The 23,573-nt window shown below is 38.1% G+C and overlaps 1 protein-coding gene across 3 annotated transcripts in view; it reads left to right on the top strand.

The window, feature by feature from the left end:
- pamr1b (peptidase domain containing associated with muscle regeneration 1b) overlaps positions 1 to 22,706 on the top strand; it is a 295,871-nt gene extending 273,165 nt beyond the window's left edge. Inside the window, exons 6-14 of one of the 3 annotated variants that reach the window (XM_052597023.1) lie at positions 2,873 to 2,980; positions 5,445 to 5,615; positions 5,727 to 5,915; positions 6,185 to 7,045; positions 10,944 to 11,126; positions 13,940 to 14,006; positions 15,292 to 15,524; positions 16,109 to 16,452; positions 20,205 to 22,706. In XM_052597023.1, coding sequence (XP_052452983.1) covers positions 2,873 to 2,980; positions 5,445 to 5,615; positions 5,727 to 5,915; positions 6,185 to 7,045; positions 10,944 to 11,126; positions 13,940 to 14,006; positions 15,292 to 15,524; positions 16,109 to 16,452; positions 20,205 to 20,759 — 2,711 coding nt within the window. In that variant the 3' untranslated portion in view covers positions 20,760 to 22,706. The remainder of the gene's footprint in view (positions 1 to 2,872; positions 2,981 to 5,444; positions 5,616 to 5,726; positions 5,916 to 6,184; positions 7,046 to 10,943; positions 11,127 to 13,939; positions 14,007 to 15,291; positions 15,525 to 16,108; positions 16,453 to 20,204) is intronic. The other 2 variants (XM_052597024.1, XM_052597025.1) reach the window with 2 other exon arrangements.
- Positions 22,707 to 23,573: the final 867 nt, after the last annotated feature.

Raw genomic sequence — 23,573 nt, 5'->3', positions numbered from 1 at the left:
CTTTATTTTCATGACTATGAAAATTGTAGATTCACACTGAAGGCATCAAAACTATGAATTAACACATGTGGAATTATGTACATAACAAAAAAAGTGTGAAACAACTGAAAATATGTCATATTGTAGGTTCTTTAAAGTTGCCACCTTTAGCTTTGATTACTGCTTTGCACACTCTTGGCATTCTCTTGATATATATATATATATATAAAATGTTAAATGTTTTCATTTTGGTGCTTTCTTGGTAAAAAAAAAATCTTCAGGTTTCAAATCCAAAGCCTAATTTACCTAATGAATAAGAGTTTCGCTTCAAATGGGCAACATCACAAATATGTAAACATCTGGATTTGTCCCAAGTGAGAGAGAAAAGCCCAACTTTACCTTATTTATCGCTTTTAATTACCTTAACAATTATTTTTTTGTTGTTGTTTATAAGCCTATATTATTATATATTGCAATTATATGTATCAATTAGAATTATATATTTTTAATTCTTGTTCTGTAAAAAAAAAAAAATTATAATAATTTAGCCAATGCGACTTACAATTGCTATATATCTCAGAGGTCACACGCCTCTGGAGCAACTAGGGGTTAAGTGTCTTGCTCAAGGACACATTGGTGTCTCACAGTGGATTCGAACCCAGGTCTCTCTCACCCAAGGCATGCGTCTTATCCACTGCTCCAACCCCACTCTGTCTGGTTGTATTCTATGTCTAAAGTTTAATGTCATTACGTTATGTTTCGTGTCTTGCATTTTGGCTCCATCTGCTCTGTTCCCGTGATTTGTTTCTGTTTTGTTTTTGTCATGTTGGCCTTTTTGTTCCTGTTTATAATTAATAAATAATTTCACTGCATTTGGACCCAGACCCTGTGTCTTCCTCTGCGCGTCCTACCGCGCGGTGACAGTTTCAACCCAGTAACTTGACAACACACCGTTCCTCGCAGCCAAAAAACAGCCTGAGTTCAGTTCAGCTGGAGGGGGTTGGGGTTTGGAATTGTTCTGTATAGCTTGTGGGGATCGAAAAAAGTTGTTTCACATGGATAGTGTCTTATGAGGGTTTCCAACTTGCAGAGCAGGTTTTAGGACAACTTTAAAGAAAAAGGTCTGATCCACTTCAAATGTTATACTACTATATTGCGCTACTGTATAGCGCAATATAGTTAAAAAAATTTTTAGGCATCTCCATTACAGACTGTTCTGAAAGAAGTATTTATGCAAACGTGTATAAAATGCTTTAAAAACTTTAACAGAGATGTCTAGAGGGTATTTAATAGGTCTGCCCCATGTAAGATTTTTCTAGTTAGTAATCATTCATTTGTCATTATTTGTTGCATTATTCAACTAATCGCAGGTTTATATTAAATTGACATCTATAATCCATAATGAGTCTTAATATATTCTGCGCTCAAGCAAATGCATTAAGTTTGTCACAAAGCACAGGCATAAGTAGTCTAATTGTGAAAAAGGAGAAATTTTAATTATTTATTAATAAACAAATGTTTTCTTGTTGGCTGCAAGATGAAATTCACACTGCTGGCTCTCTCCACATGGATGTGCCTTTAAAGAGAAATGCAACCTTCACAGATTACATAATGCTTTCCTTTTGAATTAATTCATTAAAAAGACATTTCAAGCTTTCTGTAGATATGTTTCTCATGTATGTGAGACTCCCCAATTTTCTGTTATTTTTATTATCAGGAAAAAATGAATAATAATTCACATTTTGCAAATACATTACAAAGTAAATAGTTTTTTTTTTCTTTTTTTTCACATGCAGTTGTCCAAAATAAAATTATTAAAAGATCATTAAAAGGTTTTTAATGAAGATAAAATATGTAGACAAATAAGAATAAATGCTGTGCATTCGGCATCATGCACACCTAGCAAATCTTGTATAATATTTTACAGAATATTATACATACCTACATTTAAATGCGGCTGCAATTTATAAATTTTTTATTATTATTATAATTGTTTTTTTTACTTAAATTATATGAAAGCAAGTAAAGAAGACTTCCTTTAAAATCTCCGATGATTAGCGCTTTATCAACGGTAACCAAAAGGTCTGAGAGGAAATCTGCAAATTATTTGAGGAATTCTGTATATGGCCATGGTGGTCTATACACAGTAGCCAGAGCAAGAGACATCATAGATTTCTTTTGCATTTGTTTAGACACACTTAGGGTGCTTTCACACTAGTAGTTTTGGTGCGTACCCAGGTTCGATTGATGTCAGAGCTCGGTTCATTTGGATGATGTGAACGCTGTCTTCCGTACTCGGATGCACACCCGCGAACTGTACCCGAGTCCGCTTAAAAACGGTGGTCTGGGGTACACTTCATGTGAACTCTAGTACGGTTCGCTGCTTATGTGAATGCAATCTTACCAAATCGCGGAAGTGAACCGCTCTTGCCGCTCTCCTCATGACGCTGCAGAAAGATTCGTGAGCGTTCAGACACTCTGACATAGATCTGGAGTCGTTATTCTTCCTAATTATACACAGTTTGTCCAGATCAAGTATAAGTATGTTGTTTTCAACATGCTTTAGATTTTGTATAATAATAATCTGTGGCCACCTGTGATCTTTGCATGTCTTTAAAAGTCTATTTAAATGAGGGGGAAAAAGGCAATTTTATTATCAAACAAAAAGATAAAAATCCCAAAAGATAATCTTTGACAATATCCTCTTGAAAGCCCCGATGCATGTATTTTATGCAATTTGACCTATCAAGAAAACAAATCTTTTATTTTCTTGTTGTCTTGTAAATGTAATATAACATCTATATTTATATATGGCTATGTGTGTTTAGACATGTGCACATACTGTAATGCATAATGTATTATTGTTGCGTGATGTGTAAATGTATTTGTGTAGAATGCATATCCTCTCCATGTCTGCATGATGGCACCTGCATCGTAGACTCCTCTCACTCCTTCCACTGTGCCTGCCTTGCTGGATATACTGGAAAGAGATGTGAACATGGTGAGAACAGTCTTTTTAAGACATAAATTAACAACTTATTTATATCCATACACAGACACGACTAGAGGTTAAGTCTAGACTCAAACTGCAGCTAACGTATTGTTCCTGCTGCTGATGTTATTTTGTTTAAAATGTGTTAACACTTGTTTTTACTACTAACCTTACAAGCAGGGATGTAGTGGAGGCTAAACCCACGTAAACGCCATTTACGCACCTCCCAAATTTTCTGAAATAGCATTTACCCACCTCAACAGTGCGTTTATCCACCTCTAAATTGAGTTTATCCACCTCTAAATAGCCTACAGTTCCTATGACATTTTAAATTAAGCTTATGTGGTTTTAGTTTCATGTTGTTCATTATTATTATGCGCTGCAACTTGTCAGTGTTGACCAATTGCTTGCGGTGTTGCCAGTAGTAGTGGGAAGTTTCGGATCATTTTACTGACTCGGATCTTTGAGTCTCGTTCAGCGAAATGAACTAATCTTTTCTCTTCCCATCTCTATGGGACTCTCTATACAAGACTCGGACCTCACCTGTCGATTCAGAACCCATATGTAATGCGCATGTGCGGTCAACACAAAATTAACGAATCACTCTCTGAGACAACTCGATAGTCCTGAGTCATATTAAAGATTCATACAATATCCACGATCCGCCAGGGCTATAGTCCAATGGTACGCATATTTGAAGAGATAATAATTTTATGACATGTTTGTAAAATATTTCGTCATACAGAATAACATTTCTATTAATTTTACACTGATTTATGCGATCTGAAGAGCTCAAACAGCTAACAGAGCTAGCGATTACTCTCCTCTTATTGATTCGCATCAGCTATGACATCAGTGCAATATCATTAGTTTGTAAAGCTGTCAATCATCTCATGTGAACCACGTGACCAAAAGGATGTCCTTCAGCAATGAAGCTGTCTGTGTCATTGATAAAATATATGAAAGACAAAAGTAAAAAAAATATTTGATTCCAGCTTGTGGACCCACTTTATATTAAGTGGCCTTAACTACTATGTACTTACATTTTAATTAATAATTTAGTACAATGCACTTATTGTGTACATACATGTTTTTACATTGTACTTATATTATAAAAAAAACTATATGTAATTACATCTGTATTTAATTTCTGTAATTACATTTATAATTACACTGTTGATCCATACTTTACACCTTAACCCACCCTTAAACTTACCCATACCTCCAACCCTCTCCCTAACCTTACCCCTATCCCACCTCAATAGCAGCAAAAGTGTTTTACAATACAATATGAACACAATAAGTACATTGTACTTATTGTTTTATGTAAGTACATAGTAGTTATGGCCACCTAATATAAAGTGGGACCCAGCTTGTTAAAATGTGAATATGTTCTAGTGTCTTCTCTCCTCTGTGACAGTCAACTGAATATCTTTGAGTTGTGGACAAAACGAGACATTTGAGGACCATTCCTGGGCATTTGGGGAAACACTGATCCACATTTTTCTGACATATTATAGACCAAACAACTAACCGATTAATTGAGAAAATATTCAACAGATTAATCGACTATGAAAATAATCCCAAATCCCTAATCCCTAATTACGTACGTACAAGTGCATTGCATTGGAACCCCTGGATATAAGCCTCCCTCTCTATTCCTCTTTACAAAAAAAATGTTCTCTCTGTTTTGTCATTTAGTAAACTTTATAGATTTCAACCTTATTATTCCTTCTTGAGTCTCTTTAACAAGAACTTTAGTTCTTTTTGTACCACTACACCTCTGCTTACAAGACAAATTCATGCCATGTATTTTATAAGGCTGCACTGTTTATTCTGCCCCTGATATATGTTCCATCTACATAAACTTAACAGTAAACTAACAGGATTCAGAAAAGGGTCAAAACAGGAGGATGGTTTTTACTTATGTGCTCTTTTCTGATACTTTTCATTTGCCTTTCATGACTCACTTGATTTTTAACAAAACACTGTTGAGATGCACAACAGATCTGCTGTGGTTTTAACTGGAGCTATGTTTGTTGGTAAAATAGAGCAAAAATATTATAGAGTAAATATTATGTCTAAAGTGTAATTCTCTTAATATAAACTTCTTGTAATCAACTACTTGTATAAAATTATTGTTAAATTGCAATCGTGTTGAAATTCGTGAAAACATCACTCGACCGTTTGGTGTTGCTTTTGTGTTGCTCTTGTTTGTTTGAATTTCTCTACAAGTTTCTTTCTCACACACAAGCCTCAATTTTGCACAACCTTGTTAATTTTCATTCACTGTTTTTACACCTAATGTAATAAAACCAGAATCATTACACACTAATGTTTTTGGTGGCTAAAGTCTCTGCTTTCCTGGTTATTTTTTATTATTCACATTTTAATCTAGCAACTTGTACCAGACAAGTGGAAGAGAGAACAAGCGTTAATGCCGAGCCCTGTCTATGTATTTATGATTTACCAGTGCTTGAGTGCAGAAGTCCTTTGGTTCCAGCCTATGGGAATATAGAGCATCTGGATGTAAGGGTTGGAGGACATGCTGTGTTCCAGTGTGACCCTGGATACACATTAAAGGGTTTCAGGATGGCCACCTGTTTATTGGATGGGTCATGGAGTACACCAAGTCCACAGTGTGGTAAGCAACTAAAAACTCATTATAAGATATGGGTCTCCAACAAGACAAAAAAAAACAACTTTTTAAAATTAATTTGATCACAGTTGAACCTTGACTGTTCCTTTTCATCAGTGCCTGACCAAAACTGCGTCATTCCACCAAAGCCAGAGCATGGTGATCACTTCCTTGTTTATGGACCAAATGATGTACTTATTGCTATACAGTATTTCTGCTATAAGCTATACAAATTGAATGGAATCCCTCAGAGAACCTGTCTGGGCAATAACACTTGGAGTGGGGCAGCACCAACCTGTGTCAAAGGTACTGAGCTGTCTACAATACAGTGACTTAGTAGCTCTTGGTCTTGAGCATTGGGCACTTCTGTGGATAGCTAGATTGTCTCTATGGTCACTGCTTATAACATCAAGCATCTCAAATCTTCAGTGTATTTTGCATAACATCATTATTGTCAGTCTGTTTGCATATACAGTATGAGAGGCCTGTGGTGAATTTGGTTTTGCATTTGTACTTCAGTTTTTCAGTGGTAGAGAAGTTCTTTAATTAAAACTTTACATTTCTCCTATTTACAGAGCTGGACAAAATTCCTGCAGCAGATAATGAACAAAGCAAAGACAAACACAAACCTATCGGACAAGACGAAGTGGGCCATGCCAAGAACAAAACTTCACAAGAAAAAGAAAATGAGTCAAAAACAGTCAAAGATATAAAACCACAAAAACCTACCACTGGAAAGGATAATGTGGGACAAGATGGAAAGTTTGGTGAAGACATGGGCATAGATTTCACTAGCAATTTTGTAAAAGAAAAACCTAAAGCTGAAAGCAAAGATGCTGATAGCAGCATTAACACAATCAGAAAGAAGGAAACTGGAGAGGATAAGAACACTCTTAAACCCTTTGACAAAGACACACATTTAGATATAGGAAAGAAAGTTGGAAGTCCAACAAAAGATTTGAGCACGGAATATATAGATATTGTCTTGATAGACAATAAGATGACCGATAATCAGACAACAAAGGCTGACAAAATCAAGGATGGTGGAATGGAAAAAGGACAAAAAAGAACTGATGGACCTCAATACACAATAGTTAGCCTGACTGAAGATGAGAGAGACAACATTCTTTATGAAATAGACACCATATACAAAGGAAATAACACTCAATTTGTCAATAGGAATGAAATAGAAAATTTGGGGACACTGCTTGAAGAAACTGAACAACTCCCAACAGCTACTGTTGGAAATAATAGCACAACAGTCATACCAACAGTGAGCAAGCCAACTGACAAAATGACATTGATGGCTAAACCTATGGACATGGTCAAAGTGGATTCAGTGAATGAAAAGACATCCGAACATGATTTACAACAAGAGACAAAAAAAGAATTTCAACAAAACACAGACATGGAAGGTGAATCTGGGCAGATTATTGGTAATCGCAAGTGTTTCTACTATGCTTTATAAACACCACAGAATTATGAAACTAAATGTTTTATAGTGATTAAATACAGTTTAATTGTTTTTGCAAGAATTATGTCCAGTTCTGTTAATGGTTTCCATATGTATATTATTCAGCTGACTTGAGTGGGAATTATATGCTAAAACAGATTCCCTGCCATATTTGATTTATGATACTTCATACTGAACATACAGAACAGTAGGTTACAATGGGGCTAAAGTCACACTTTAAGAAAGAAATGTGCATATGTATATATGTATGTACATACGTGTGTGTGTGTGTGTGTGTATACATACCTGTATATACATACATTTACGTTAAGTCATTTAGCAGACAATTTTATCCAAAGCAACTTACAAATGAGGACAATGGAAGCAATCAAAAACAACAAAAGAGCAATGATATATAAGTGCTATAGCAAGTCTCGGTTAGCTTAAACGTAGTACACGTAGCAAGGGCTTTTAAATAATACAATAAATAAAAAGAAAACAGAATAGAAAAAAATAGAGCAAGCTAGTGTTAGAGGTCTTTTTCGTATAATTGTATAATAAATGAAAAGAAAATAGAATCCAAAAAATGTTCAAAGGTAGGTTGAATTTTTATTCAAGGAGTTGTGCAGCATGTTCTGAAAGAAATGTCCTGATCTTCCTGAAGTTGAATAAAGCAAATCAGCAGAACCGGACAGTTTTAGCTATGTAGTCTGACAAAGTCAGCTGATCATCAATCATAACTCCAAAGCTTCTGGCTGTTTTTGAAGGAGTTATGGTTGATGTGCCTAACTTTATGGTAAAATTTTGAGGAAACGATGGGTTTGCTGAAATCACAGGCAGTTCTGTCTTGGCAAGGTTGAGTTGAAGGTGATGGTCCATCATCCAGCAAGAAATGTCTGTTAGACAAGCTGAGATGTGAGTAACTACCGTCGGATCCATGTTTCTGAATGACAGAACCTAATGATGCCATGTAGACAGAGAAGAGAACTGGTCCAAGAACTGAGCCCTGAGGCACCCCAGTAGTTAGATGTTGAGACTTGGACACCTCACCTCTCCAAGATACTTTGAAGGACCTATCTGATAGGTAAGACTCAAACCACTGAAGTGTTGTTCCTGAGATGCCTTTTGTCAGTAGGGTTGATAGGAGGATCTGGTGGTTAACCGTGTCAAAAGCAATGGACAGATCAAGCAGAATAAGTACTGAAGATTTGGATTACGCTCTTGCCAGTCTTAGGGCTTCAACAACTGAGAGCAAGGCCATCTCAGTTGAATGTCCACTTCTGAAACCAAACTAGTTGCTGTCAAGGAGATTGTTGTGTGTGAGAAATGAAGAGACTTGGTTGAACACAGCTCGTTCAAGTGTTTTTGCAATGAAAGGAAGAAGGGAAACTGGTCTGTAGTTCTCTAAAAGAGATGGGTTGAGGGTGGGTTTCTTAAGTAGTGGAGTTATACGAGCCCGTCTAAATGATGAGGGAAAAACACCAGTGTGGAGGGATGTGTTAATGGTGTGAGTGAGTGCAGGTACAACTGCAGGGAATTTGGCTTGAAGAAGATGAAATGGAATAGGATCAAGCGGACAAGTAGTAGGATGATTAGAAAGGATGAGTTTGGAGACTTCTGCCTCAGAGAGTGAAGAGAAGGATGTGAATGAGTGTATGTTTGCTGGTGATATGAGCTTGATGGATTGTGGTGTGGAAAATTGTGCAGTGATGTTTTTAATTTTATTAATGAAAAAACGTGGCAAATTCGTCAGCCATTAGAGATGAAGCAGGAGGGAGAGGAGGAGGACAAAGGAGCGAGGAAAATGTTTTAAAAAGCATGCAAGAGTTAAATGAATTGTTAATTTTGTTATGTTAGTAAGTCATTTTACAGTGCAGACATTAGCAGAGAAGGAAGAGAGGAGTGACTGCTATTATATATATATATATAATATGTATGTGTTAGTGTGTGTGTGTTTGGAAGTACCAAGAGGGTCTCACCAGCCTGAGGCAAAAGGCAGAAATTCTAGATATAAATACTTCAGCTAATGTAATATCAAGTCAAGTCAAATCAAGTCGAGCATTACAGTTATTCCGCTACATGTGTGGACATACAGTGGAACAAAATGTCATACTTCACAGGACCATGTGCATATCCGTAGTTGTTATGAAAAGTGTTGAGGTGAATTTTGGTGCCATCAAGTGAATATATAAAGGAGAAAAAGGTTAAATGGGCTTTTTACCCTGGTGCACTTTTAGCCCCTTTTTACCTTACTAAATAGACAACCCAATCAGAGTAGAGAACAAATCTGAGCCAGTTCTTTTAGTCAATCAAAAACAACACTTTTTTTGCACATATTTATTCTTTAAAGGGTACTACAATAGTTATTAATAGAAACCATTATGGAATTGTAATTGTTGAGATAAATTGGAACTGATAAATTCTTCCCAACTCACATCCTTAATAAAAAGCTACATCTTACTTCTCTTATTTCTCAAAACAAAAGATGGTAACACTTAAGAATACTGCTCCATTATTGATGAATAACTTCACAAGAACACGAGTAATGCAATATTAGCACTTTAGAATGTGGTAGTTCACTGTTAGCTAAATAGTAACGACTTTTTTCTTCATACCTCCCCACTAAGAACTACTGAATAAAAGTTCATAATTAATGTGCATAATACATAATGTATAATTAATTCTAAATTGAAGGTCATGGTACCCCACTAGTAATAACTCAAATATTACCAAATTCTTCAGAAGGTATTACTAATTATTTGGATCAGTATTCTAAAGTGAAGATCTTGATAACTCCTTAGTTATTACTTAAGTCTTTGTAAACTTTTGAGGTAATGGAAGCTTATTCATTTTGCTAGATTTGGTAACAATTCAGTCATCACTAGTGGGTTACAGTGATCTTCACTTTAGAATAAGGATGTATTAACACTTGAGTTATTACTAAAACTCAACATTATTACTTACTAAATTGTAAACATATTTTATTACTGTAACAAGAATGTTAATCGTGCATTGGTCATTTGTTCTTGTGTATTGATTCATTAACAATATAACAGTATTCTAAAGTGTTACCCAAAAGACATTTTACAAAAAATTTTTCAGTCCATTAAAAATGATGTGGCTACTGATTAAATCAGCACACCCAACATTTTTTGCTTTTGTTTAAACCTCTGACTGGACAAACAGTAACCTCTGAACCGTGAGACTAATAATAGCCCTGTTTCCACTGTCGAGCCAACGGTGAGCATGCTAGTGCATGCCAGCACCAGTCATGTTTCCACTGTCACTGGGGCTTGACTGTGCCCCCTCGGGGCCTACTCAGGGCCAGTGGCCAGAGATTTTTGGCCCATCAAATGCCTTGGTCTAAAGTCAACTGGGGCTTAAGAAGTGGTCATGAACAAAAGTGGAGTTTATCTGAGTCAGGAGACAGTTGGCACTGCTGCTCATTTTCAATGTTTTCTTATCAAGCTACCAACTAACATCAGCATTCAAGACATTTCAAACAAGTTTAATAGCAGAACTCACTTTTAGACAACACTAGGTGTCAGAAACAACTTATGATTGTGGGTTTTTACCAACAAAAAAGAGTGGGTTTTAGAGTAGCGCTGGTCTGGCAGTGGAAACGCAGCTTGACTTTGGCCTCACGGCAGGAGGTGTGAGGCTTTAGGTCCCTCCCAGCTCGTTATTAGCTAATTTGTAAAGTAGCTAATTTGCACAGGTCACAACTTATTTACAGCTGTTTTGAGTACTGCCACTGTGCTCTTGGGTGCCCTATATGACAATAAACCTTTTATCTAATCCTACACTTTGATTATGTTTGATGTTTACATTTTTTCTGTCCTTCACTTTCTGCTGTCATACTTTCTTTTTTTCTCTCTTAGAGGGTGAAGGGAGAACATGTCTTCGACTGTCACCATTGTATAATGGTTACTATAAGTTGGTTCCTGACCTTCCAGAAACAGTGGAGTTCTTCTGTAACCCGCCTTATGCTCTGAGTGGCAGCGCACAGAGGACGTGTCAGCCTAATGGCACCTGGTCTGGCACACAGCCCATCTGTATGAGAGGTTGAAGCAGATTTCAGCAGTCTTTATAGAACTGAATTTACTGAAGAGATAGGAAACAGTTGCAAAGTCATCCATAAAATGATTTCTACTCTGCAGTTTTACCCTTTGCACAGAAATGTCGAGTTATTTTAGGACAACAGAGCAGTCAGGACCTCGGTGTAACAGAGAAGGGTGTTTTTACAGTGTTGTGTATAGTAGTGAATCCTTTAAACAAGTTTGCTTCCTGATTTACAGGATCAGAAATGACAATTAAGAAACATCATGGTAGGTGCTGATGTAAAAAATAGGGCTTTTATCAGGAACAGCCATAAGGTGGCAGTGCATTGGCAAATTCTTATGCTGCATTCACACCAAACGCGACTAGAGCGTAAAATTCGTGTCTACTGCGTCTAGTTTGCCACGTGAACATTTTTAATACATTCGTGCGTCTAGAGCAAAAAAAAAGGCAGCGGGTCGATAAATGTTTACGTGACTCAAAAGCGAAATGTGTATTTACTACTTAACAGATTGCCCAATCTCCTCATACTCTTCCAAGCTCTTCCTTTTTATTCATGTCTCTATAGAAATAAGAACTCGAGTCATATAGCTCCGGGTGACTGCTCACTGACAATATCAGTCGTTCCTCCATGTTGAATGAGTGACTCCGGGCGGGCCTGCCCCCAGAGCAGCAAGCAGGCTCCTGATTGGTTAACGTGGGGTGAATTGACACCAAAGTTCAAAATTTTCAACTCGGGCATCAGACGCGAATTCGCGAAAGCACGTAAATGCAGAAGAAAAAAAACATTCACACATAACACGCGTATCACGCCAGATGGTCAAATCGCGTCATTGGCACATCAATTTGCGTCATTCATGCGAACTAGATGTGCGAATGAGGCGAATTTGCATTTACCATGCCATGCTCAACGCCTCATTCCTCAGGATGCGTGACCTCCAGACGCACGTAAACACGTCTTTACATTGACTTAACATTGAAATAATTCAAACCAGATACTCTATTTGCGTTTGGTGTGAACGCAGCATTACACTTAATCTTTATTTGGACGGGATTCGTTGTAAATGGAGAGGTGGGGTAAAGTAATTATTACATTGTCAGTAAATATTACAAAGACTTTTACTTTCTGTAAAAAGGTCCAGAAAAATACAACCTCGCGTAATGCTAATGCCACACGAATACACCAGCTATAAATGTGTATGTTAATATTATGTCATTTCCTTGGCACAGATTAAACAAATGTGCTGGAAAAAATTCTCAAAGATTTTTTTTTTTTTTTTCAGATTAGTCGGCTTTACATCTATGATCTTTTCCACTGTGGAGCCGATTTGATTACAGTGAATTTACTGTCATGTTTGAGAAACCAGTCTGTGATGATTTGAACTGTGACATGTTGCCTTATCCTGCTGGAGGTAGACATCACAAGAAAGTGGTGGTCTAATGGTTAGAAGGTTGGATTTATAATCCAAAAGATTTTGAGTTCGAGTCTCGGGCTGGCAGGAATTGTAGGTGGGGGGAATGAATATACAGCACTCTCTCTTCCAACAATACCACGACTGATTTGTCCTTGAACAAGGCAACGAACTCTCAACTGCTTCCCGGGCCCCGGAGCATAAATGGCTGTTCACTGCTCTGTGTGTGTGCACTTTGGATGGGTTAAATGCAGAGCACGAATTCAGAGAATGGGTCACCATACTTGGCTGTATGTCACGTCATAAAGAGACATCAGAGCCAGCGGCAAATGTCCGAAGGACTAGCCGAGTGAGACTGCTCTAGGAAGATACATGAGCGCTGATCATCTCCGAAATCAGCGAAACACATTTTTAAGTACTCTTTATAAATAAACCACAGATTTGAGATTTAAATAACTAAGTTCTTGCCTGAAATACTTTTAAAACTACATTTCATGATGCAATAACAGTAATATTTTGAAAATTATCAGAATCAACCAATCAGCATGTTTAGCGCCCAAGTCCCATCCCCAAAAGTTACGGACCTTTGAAAAAGTACTACCGTGCAAGAAGGGACTTTCTGAAGGGCACTTTTTTTTTGGTTACTGAGTGCCAGCCCAAAGTCCCTAGTTCCTGGGTAAAGTGGAAAGTGGAAACGCAGCTATACTGTCCTCTCCTCAAAGTAGTTTTTTTTCCATTTTTTTTGTCCCTATATGGAAAAAGAGCATTTTCCATAGTGTAAACTAAGGGTTTTCACAGCTGTAAATTTATTTTGTATTTATTATTCTGGACATTGAGACGATTAAGATGTGGTAATTGCTACCAGGCCCACAGTATCTTGCCAGCATCTGCAACGGCAAACTTTGTAACACAGTTCAGCTGGTTGTGGCATTTTGTAAAGGGACCTAGTGTCACTACATTGTGTCAGTGCTCACTGAATCTAAGCAGAGTTGGAATGGAAACTAAGGAAACATCTCAGTTACTCTTGTAATCTCTGTTCCCTGTTGGAGGGAACAAGATGCTCAATGTAGTGACACTAGGGGTTGCACTTGAGAGCCCTAAGCCTCTGATGCTTTCACGAAAGGCCAGTGATAACTGGCTAGAGGAATTTGCATGCCACACACTCCCCATACTTATGGGTATGAAATGAGCAGGCATGCTCCACTCTTTCATGTCTTCCAGCTGTTTCAGCTGCTGTTAAAAAAGAAACCCAATACATTCATACAGAATACTTAAACCAAAAATATAAATCTGACCATCTATTTTCATAAATATTGTACTGACATAAACATTTTCATCATAATCAATTCAAAAATCAATTCAAATCTAAGATGTTTTACTAAGCTTGTCTGCATTCTTATTTATAGCCTGTCGAGAGCCCAAAGTATCTGTGCTGGTCAAACAGAGAGTTCTACATCCCCATATCCCATCCAGGTATTAGACAGTTGCATTATGTCATTCCTGATGGCAGTGTTACTGTAGAGGGTTTTCACGTCGCGTCATCAATCTGGAAGTCGGCCATCTTGGAGGCACAGAACGTAAACAATGCCATTGAAAGGACTCGCAAATTTGGCTGATTATTGCTGCTGGAATTTTTTTTTGAGTTTTGGTCTGTACTAATCAGTCGCATAAGTTAAAAACATTTCGAGTTCTGTCAAAAGTTAAAGAGAAGAGAGCAAAAAAGTGATTAAAGAAGGCGTTTGTGGTTGATAGAGGTACAGATACAGCACATGTATAAATAAAGCGTCGACTATGGCTTAAATGTTAACTATAGATTATCTTTGTATCCGATTGGAATCTGATCTAACATAATGAACAGTTCAGATCTGATTTGTGTGTCCGTGCAGCTCTTGGGCAATACGTTGATGGAGGTGTTTACATTTGCTATAGATATGTTGTTTTATTTAAATTTTACAACTTGGAAATGTGTAGCCGACGCACTGGACTACTGCGTCTTGAGCTGCAGAACTGGCTGGTATGTAACGTTACAGCTTTTTTCCCGCGCTGCGCTGGTTTCAAAAATAATAATTGTCTGCTCGTCTGGCACTCTGCAACAACAAAGCCTTGTTTCGGCAGCGACTTTAAGCATGTTCCCTATAACATAATTATTCTATGATACTATGTACTCCTGCTGAAGCACATTAAGCAGCAGCAGGACCAGCTGGTGGCCAAGGTCAATCACCTGAGCAGCAGGTTGCTCAAGAGCCAAAGTGTCCTGAATGCATTCAGCTGCCCGTCGAATCACTGGAAGCGGTGGATGAGCTTTTTGTAAAAATGCATTTAACGTTAAACATGTGCATGTGGTTGATGAGCTGATGCTGTAACTGTACCTCTCTAAACCACAAACGCCTTCTTTCATCACTTTTTTTGCTCTCTTTTCTTTAACTTTTGACAGAACTCGAAATGTTTTTAACCTATGCGACCGACTAGTACAGAATTGCTACAAATTTCAGCAGCAATAATCAGCCAAATTTGCGATTCCTTTCAATGGCATTGTTTACGTTCAATGACTTCTGGATTGATATGATATGTCATGAAAACCCTCTATATCATATATGCAGAGTTGAACCATTTAATTAAATACTGTGACTATAATTCTCCCATTCATTCCAAAGAAAAAGTTGTGAACTGTAAACTTTGTTTCACTAATTATGTATGTTTGTTTAAAATGATGTCCTTGTTTTGTCTCTTGTTTGTGTGTGTGTGTGTGTGTTTCCAGGAAAACACCTGTGCATAAGTTTTATTCTTCCTCTGCAGTGACCAATTTCTTATGGGAAGTGCAGCCCACCCATGCCCCTTTCACCATGCCCCCGCTCCCACAGGGGTTTCATCATGTCTACACACACATTGAGTATGAGTGTATGTCACCTTACTACCAGCACTTTGGAAGTGCACGCAGAACCTGTCTGAAGATGGGAAAGTGGAGTGGACGTCATGTCTCTTGTTCGCCTGGTGAGGGCACACATGACAGACAAAACAAAAAGCAATGGAGTCTTTATTAAAGAGATCAATTTCATCATTTAAATGTTAGAATTTAATTTGGATTTCATGTGATAAAAATCATGGAGGTTTGCAAGAAAATTAGCAATTTAACAAATTTTTTCTATTTAATTTTTTAACACATTTTTTTTCATTTTAAATGCCAGCACAGTCACATTTATGCATTTCGCAGATGCTTTTATCCAAATTGACTTATTGTTGACCTTGTTCAATCTACAATTTTTTCACCAGTATGTGTGTTCCATGGGAATCCAACCCTCAACCTCTATTGCACTGTTAAAGCAAAGCTCTACCATTGAGCAGCAGTTATGTAATCTGCAAAGTGTTTGTGATCTGCCAGTATTTTAGGGTGAGCCTCTGAAAGTGGGCCAAATACTCTTGTTAAATGCAAGATTTAAAGAAGGAAAGTATCACATCCATACACATGTTTCAGAGCATCACCACAAGCAAATGCTTGAGGAAGTAATAAAATCATCAAAATATTCATTGCTTTTGATTCTTTTAATTTTTGTTCTCTCTCTCCCTCTCCATGCCAGTGTGTGGGAAGCTGACAAACTTTGACCCTCAGAACCCTTCTGAGACTAACTGGCCCTGGCTGGCTGCCATCTACCGTTTGCCTGTTGCAAGCAAACTAGGGAAGTTAAGTGTGGCCAAGACAATGGGAGCAAACACTGAACTGATGGAAGAAGAAAGTGACATGGATGGTTGGCAGCTTGTTTGCAGCGGAGCCCTGGTGAACCAGCGAAGTGTGGTTGTAGCTGCCCACTGTGTCACAGAGCTGGGAAAATTGTATCCACTTGACACGGCCAAAATCAGGGTAGTGCTTGGCAAACAGTATCGCAGTGATCTGAGAGTGACCAAGGGACTGCAGCGTTTACGGGTCAGTTTGAAAGAACACTAATAGTCAGAAGTTTGGACACTCCTACACATTCTTTAATATTACTACTTTGTACATTTAAAATTTTTAATATTAAAATAGTTATTAAAATATTTTTTTTTATTAGTTTTAAAAATGACCTACAATTAGATTATATTAGATTAAACTTTATTGTCATTGCACAGCTGTAGGGAAAAAAATGTTCCTGAGTCTGCTGGTCCTTGTCCGGAGGCTCCTGAAGCGCCTCCCAGAGGGCTGGAGGATAAACAGTCCATGGTCAGGGTGAAAGGAGTCCTCAAGAATGCTGTGAGCTTGACGTAGACAGTGTTTTCTCTTGATGTCCTCAATAGCAGGAAGTGTTGTCCCTGTGATGCGTGGGCGGTTTTCACCCCACTCTGCAGTGCCTTGTGCTCAGCAACTGAGCAGCTCCCATACCAGACTGTGAAACAGTTGTTCAGGATGTTCTCGATCGCCCACCAGTAGAAGTTCACCAGGATGGCTGAAGACAACTGGGTACTCTAATGAGCCTTCTTGACCTGGCGGGAGGTGTTTGTGGTCCAGGACAGATCCTCCAAGATGGTGGTTCCCAGGAACTTGAAGCTGGAAACACGTTCAACAACCATCACGTAAATGTGGATGGAGTCATGCGTGCTTCTTTTCTTCTTCCCGAAGTCCATAATGAGTTCCATTGTCTTACTGGTGTTAAGGAGCAGGTTGTTGTCACCATGCGGCCAGGTGCTGAACCTCCATCATGTAGGCGTCATCGTTGTTTCTGATGAGGCCAATCACCGCGGTGTCATCTGCAAACTCGATGATAGAGTTGGATCGATGCACAGGCTTGCAGTCGTGGATGTAGAGGGAGTAGAGGAATGGGCTCAGCACATATAGCTTGTTAGGGAAGGAGACGTTTGTGACTGTGGGAGTGGAGCTGCATGGCTTGTAGTCACTGATGACTTGGATGGCCTAACACATGCGATGGGGGTCAGAGTTGGAAAAGTGTTCCTCTACCTTAAACTTGTAGAAGTACTTGGCATTCCTGAAGGCCCTTCCTGGTTAGCCCTGGATTTGCTGTAGACCTGAGCATGAAGGCAATGTTGCCTAGATGTTGTTAGGAGCCCGATCTCCTTGTTCATCCATGGCTTCTGGTTAGGGTATGTTGTGGTGTTGATGTAATGCAGTACAGAGGAGGTATAGATATCAATGTCCGTGTAAGAGCCATAGGGAGCCTAAGTAGCAAACATACTCTAGTCAGTGTGTTGAAATCTGTCCTGAAGTAAAGAGTCTGCACCAGTTGGCCACACTTTGATGGTCCTCACTGATGGCTTTACACGGTTGATGAGGGGTCAATACTTAGGGGTGAGAAACAAAAAAAGATGATCAGACTGTCCGAGGTGGGGGAGGTGGGTCATGATGTAAGTTGAATCTATATTTGTATGAACATGATCCAAAGTTTCGTCTCCCTTAGTGTGGAAGGAAACATACTGATGCAATTGTTTACTAATGGCCGCATTCAATTAGCTCATAGCAAGCTTAGCATTATCATCTGGTGTAATAAAGACTGCAGTTATAATGGTGGATGTGAACTCCCGTGGCAGATAAAAAGGTCTACACTTAATAGGGTGACCATATGCGCCGTTCATACGGGACACGTCCCAGCCAGGATTTTAATAATGCCTAAAATATCCAGGTTTTGGCTATTTGTACTGTGCAGGTTGATCGTTGTGATACATTCATGAGAGCTATAAAGAGCAGAGCAGACGGCTCCTAATGCTTTTGAATCGCTTTTACGTGTTTGTTCGTTCGTTTGACATGAAGGATTGTGGCACACTTTGTTTTTGTTTATTTTTGGATTTGTGCGCAGCGACGCTTCAAGTCAATCGAACGAACAAACACGTGCGCATATTTCCATAGCTTTGATTGTTCCCTCTAGATCTCACCTTCTCACACGCAGCCCCACGATTGGTCAACTATGTACAATACCTGCATGTTATTGGTCAAGCTGCTCTGGATGTTTAAGGCATTATTAAAATTCTGGCTGGGACGTGTCCCATATGAACGGTGCATATGGTCACTCTAACACTTAATCATGAGAAACTCTAGGTTAGCTGAGCCGCTTCTGGTCTTGGTGGACCAGAAAACTGTTGGAAAAGTGCACACCAATATCCAAAATCTCCTGTCGGGTGTAAGATGTCAAGGAAAAGCTGTTCAGTACAAACAGACCCGAGATAAGCAGGAAAAATACTGCAAAATTGCAAAGACTGGAGAGTATGCACCGCCATCCAGCAGTTAAAACTATGACAACCATCAATTAAAACTATGAAAAAACAAATGAAAACACAAGTGGTCGAGCAAAAATGAAAGTCTGCTTATCATAAGTATTTTATTGTTTAAAATGTTTTTTTTTTACGAATTTTAAATTATTTTTTTAGATTTGTTTTCTAGTAAACATTTCTAAATACACTTTGAAAAACATTACATTTATTTGAGAAGCATAAGACATTAAAACAGTATGTTTGTCTTAGTGCCTGCCAGATTTGTCCCCCTCTTGTTTTTGACTTGTTTATACTTAAAACGTCGAAAAAGTGTAGTACCCGAGCAGTTGGACTCAACATCACCTACTGGTCAAACCATAGAGTAATAGATATTTTTTTCAGATATTTTAACATCTGAATAGTTTGGCCTAAAACCACAATGAGACCAGTCTTTTTAGATGCCATAGTGTTCCCCTATGAGAGGATTTTAATTTTGTCATAAAATGCAGCATTTATACTGTAAACATGCTGTAAAAATTGCACCATATTTCCATAATTTTCAAAACAAAAATTATTAGAATATATACCTACATTAACTGTTATTGTGTAATAGTTTAAAGGGAAAGTAATGACAAACAGTTCTGTAAAAATTGACAGAAAAATGTTAAGTGTTATCTTTGCAATCTTTTGGGGTATTGGCATAAAACATCTTCTAAAGATGGTCGCACACCGGATGAGAAGTGCTGTGTCACGCCACATGTAGGCCAACTCGAGGTATCGCACACCGGACGCGCACATTCTATACGCTGGAGCTCAATATCCAATCAAGTTCTGAGCAGCAAGATGATGAGTTTTAATTCATTTATTATTATTATTTTAGATATATTATTTTAATTGATAATTCCTGAGTTTTGAACATTCATTAATTAAAAGAATCTGTGTTATAATGTAGTTTAGATTATCATTAGCATTCTAGATTGCCATTGATCAATTGTTTTGTATTATTATAAGCAATTTCAACATTTCTAATGCTGTAGATTTGTTTGCTCAATAAACACAAAGAAGCTAAACTGAACATTTTACCTCAGATCAAAAATGAGACATTCTTACCTGACAAACGCGATCTTCCCCCACGTTTATGACTTCCTCATGTTGTCTTTGAAGAATCAATGGTTGGTTGCATATAAATCTGGGTGTTTCCCTGCATCGTTGATTAGTTATAATGTGTATGTATAATGTGTTAGAATTTTAAAGATGTGGCGCAACGCGTCATTCCAAACAAACTTTATTTTATGAAACCCAAGAGATGAATGTTTATTGAATATCTGTATATAAATATCTATTCAACTTTTATGTGAAATATTTACATGCAGAGTTTTTTTAAGTTCCTGGAAAGCATACATTTTAATAATGTGTGCCCAAGTTTTGACCACTACAGCATATTTATATACATGTTTTTCTATATCCTTCTATTCATTTCACATCTCATCTCTGATTGGTCAGGTATCCTCCATCACTCTACATCCAAACTATGATCCCCTGGTGCTGGATTCAGATGTGGCTGTATTGAAGCTCTTGGACAAGGCTCGTATTGGAGAATATGTGCTACCGATCTGCCTACCAGATGCTCATGATACAATAGAAGACTCCAGACAAAGAATGGTGACAGGCTGGTCCCTCGTACCTGACCAGAAGGCTGGAGATGCTGAGAAAGCACGTGTGGGCCGAGTGATTCTGGGGGATGTTGTTCAGTGTGAGCAGGAATATGCCAGTAATGGTGTTCCTATCAGTGTTTCTGAAAACATGCTGTGTGGGCAACAGGGTTCTGGCGCAGAAAAGTCAAACATTTGCCCAGCTGACACCGGAGGGATTCTTATTTTGCCTCCTGTCTCCACAGAATCCCATCTGACACCTCCACATGGACAGGGCTCACAGGAGTGGAAACTTTTAGGGTTGGTCAGTTTTGGATATGATTCTTTAAACTGCAATCCAGAACTTTACACCGTGTACACTCATGTTGCTAATTTTGTCAACTTTATAGAGGAAAATATGACATAGGCTGACGTACAATATTACATCTTATCTCTGTCTCATTTATTTCATGTAATACATTTTCTTCTATCCATTATAATACTGCATTAATGTATAGGCTTAAATACACTGGACTATGCAGTGCACATATATAAGACATGGACTTAATTGAAACCTTATTGTAACCATTATAAGGGAAATAGTCCTAAAAAAACATAGTCCTAAAACATTATTTCAATGTTCTAGGAAAGAGTCTTAAAACACCAACACTAAGTAATTTCTTACATTCAAGTTGGTCTTCAGTTTCTCAGGTGATATTTGCTTTGACTATAAATCTTAAAATTGTACATACATTGTAATGTTGCATTTACCACTGTAAGCACTATTGAAAGATGTATAAAATATGTACGTTTTCACAAATACAGGTGCTTCTAAATAAACTAGAATGTTCTGGAAAAGTTTATTTATTTAATTCAACTCAAATTGTGAAACTCGTTTATTAAATAATTTCAATGCAAATAGACTGAAGTAGTTTAAATCTTTGGTTCTTTTAATTGTGATGATTTTGGCTCACATTGAACTAAAAAACACTAATTAATCTCAACTAATTAGAATACTTCATAAGACCAATCCTAATGTTTATTTGTTTTGTTTGTTTTTTTGTATGTGTGAATTGTTGGCCTTCTGGAAAGTGCAGAATGTTAATTTACTGTACATGTACTCAATACTTGGTATGGGCTCTTTTTGCTTTGATTATTGCCTCAATTTGGCATGGCATGGAGGTGATCAGTCTGTGGCACTGCTGAGGTTGTCGGATTTCTTTTACAGTGGCCTTCAGCTCATCTGCATTTTTTTGGTCTCTTGTTTCTCATTTTCCTCTTGACAATACCTCACAGATTCATATGGGGTTCAGGTCTGGTGAGTTTGCTGGCCAGTCAAGCACACCAACACCATGGTCATTTAACCAACTTTTGGTGCTTTTAGCAGCATAAGCAGGTGCCAGATCCTGCTGGAAAATGAAATCAGTATCTTCAACATTTCTTGGTAAATGGGTGAAGTGACTTTGGTTTTCAAAAAACACAATGGACCAACACCTCCAGACTCTAGGGCCTTGGTTTCCGAATGAAATACAAAACTTGCTCTCATCTGAAAAGAGGACTTTGGACTACTGGGCAACAGTCCAGTTCTTCTTCTCCTTAGCTCAGGTAAGACGCCTCTGACATTGTCTGTGGTTTAGCAAATTCCTTGACACGTCTGTGTGAGGTGGCTCTTGATGCCTTGACCCCAGCCTCAGTTCATTCCTTGTGAAGTTCACTCAAATTCAAATTCTTGAATCGGTTTTGCTTGACAATCCTCATAAGACTATGGTTCTCTCGGTTGTTCCTTCCTCTCAACTTCATGTTAACATGCTTGGATACAGCACTCTGTGAACAGCCAGCTTCTTTGGAAATTAATGTTTGTGGCTTATGAAGGGTGTCAATGATTGTCTTCTGGACAACTGTCAGATCTGTGTAGCTTAGTGAACCAACTGAGAGACAATTTTGAAGGCTCAGGAAACCTTTGCTGGTGTTTTGAGTTGATTAGCTGATTTGTTGAGATTGGGTTTTTGTTAAATGTGAGCCAAAATCATCACAATTAAAAGAACCAAAGACTTAAACTACTTCAGTCTGTTAATTTATTTAATACAAGAGTTTCACAATTTAAGATGAATCACTGAAATAAATTTTTTTTTCCATGACATTCTAATTTATTAAGATGGTCCTGTATTTTTCATTACTTTCTTATTTGGGTAACTCAGCTAACTCATAACTCATGGATATGGACTGCAGTGACAAAATTAATTAAAACTAATAAAATACTACAACATTTAGTGTGTAATTTTGTGTGTAATGTCAAGCAGAGTTCATCAAAACTATGATAATTAAAATGTGATAATTAAATTTTCAATAAATTATTTGGGTGTGAGTGATCTAATGTTTGGGAGCCCAAGCTTTTTCTAAATGTTTTTTGTTCATTTATTTAGCATTTTCATGGTTAAATAACGATCTGTTTTTTTTTCTAGATCCTGCATTAAAATAATATTTTGACCTCACTATTCGGGGGAACAGACATAGTCTTTATAGGCCGGAAAAAACAAGTAAGTCTATCATTTAAGCAGGTAGAACAAAAGCCATATTAGCAGTTATTTGAGAATTGGCTTACTAGTTATATGGAGCGTAGCGTCCTGGAGATGTTGTCCGAGAGGAATTCCGCTGTGACTCTGCTGGGGTGCAAGCCATCAGCATGAAAAAGCTTAGGACACTCACAAAAAAGATTCCAATTATTAACAAAGATTAGCTTCTGTTCTTTACACCATGACGATAACCATTTGTTTAAAGCAAAAGGTCAACTCAACCGTCCATTACCTCGTTTGATATGTAGGAAGCAGTCCTGACATGATGATCGTCATGAGTGATGTGCTGCATACCATCTCAATCAGGCTCCTGAAGTCCCGCTTCAGAGTATCTGTCTGCCACAGCATTGGTGTTGTTAACCCCCACATGTAGAACGACCGCTCCGGGGCTCTCGTCGTCCTTCAGGATTGCAGGTATCTGCATGGACATGCCGATGATGATCACAGCGTTGCATTCTGACTCACCAAAGGGGAGCAAGTCAGTTCCGGGGTGTCCCAGTGCCAGAGGAAAGGAGTCCTGGGAAGATCGCACACAGATTAGAGATGGTGGGAGTGTAAGCAGAACACTGTCTACTTTCAGCATGGCTCTCGACTCTCTCAGATAGGCCTGGTTCTCCACCGGGTCGCTCCATATGCTTCTCCACAGCCTCCAGCTCGAGCTGCATCAA

The sequence above is a fragment of the Carassius gibelio genome, chromosome B25 (assembly GCF_023724105.1).
Source record: "Carassius gibelio isolate Cgi1373 ecotype wild population from Czech Republic chromosome B25, carGib1.2-hapl.c, whole genome shotgun sequence".
NCBI classification, from domain to species: Eukaryota; Metazoa; Chordata; class Actinopteri; order Cypriniformes; family Cyprinidae; genus Carassius; species Carassius gibelio.
This window is presented reverse-complemented; position numbering and strand designations above follow the sequence as displayed.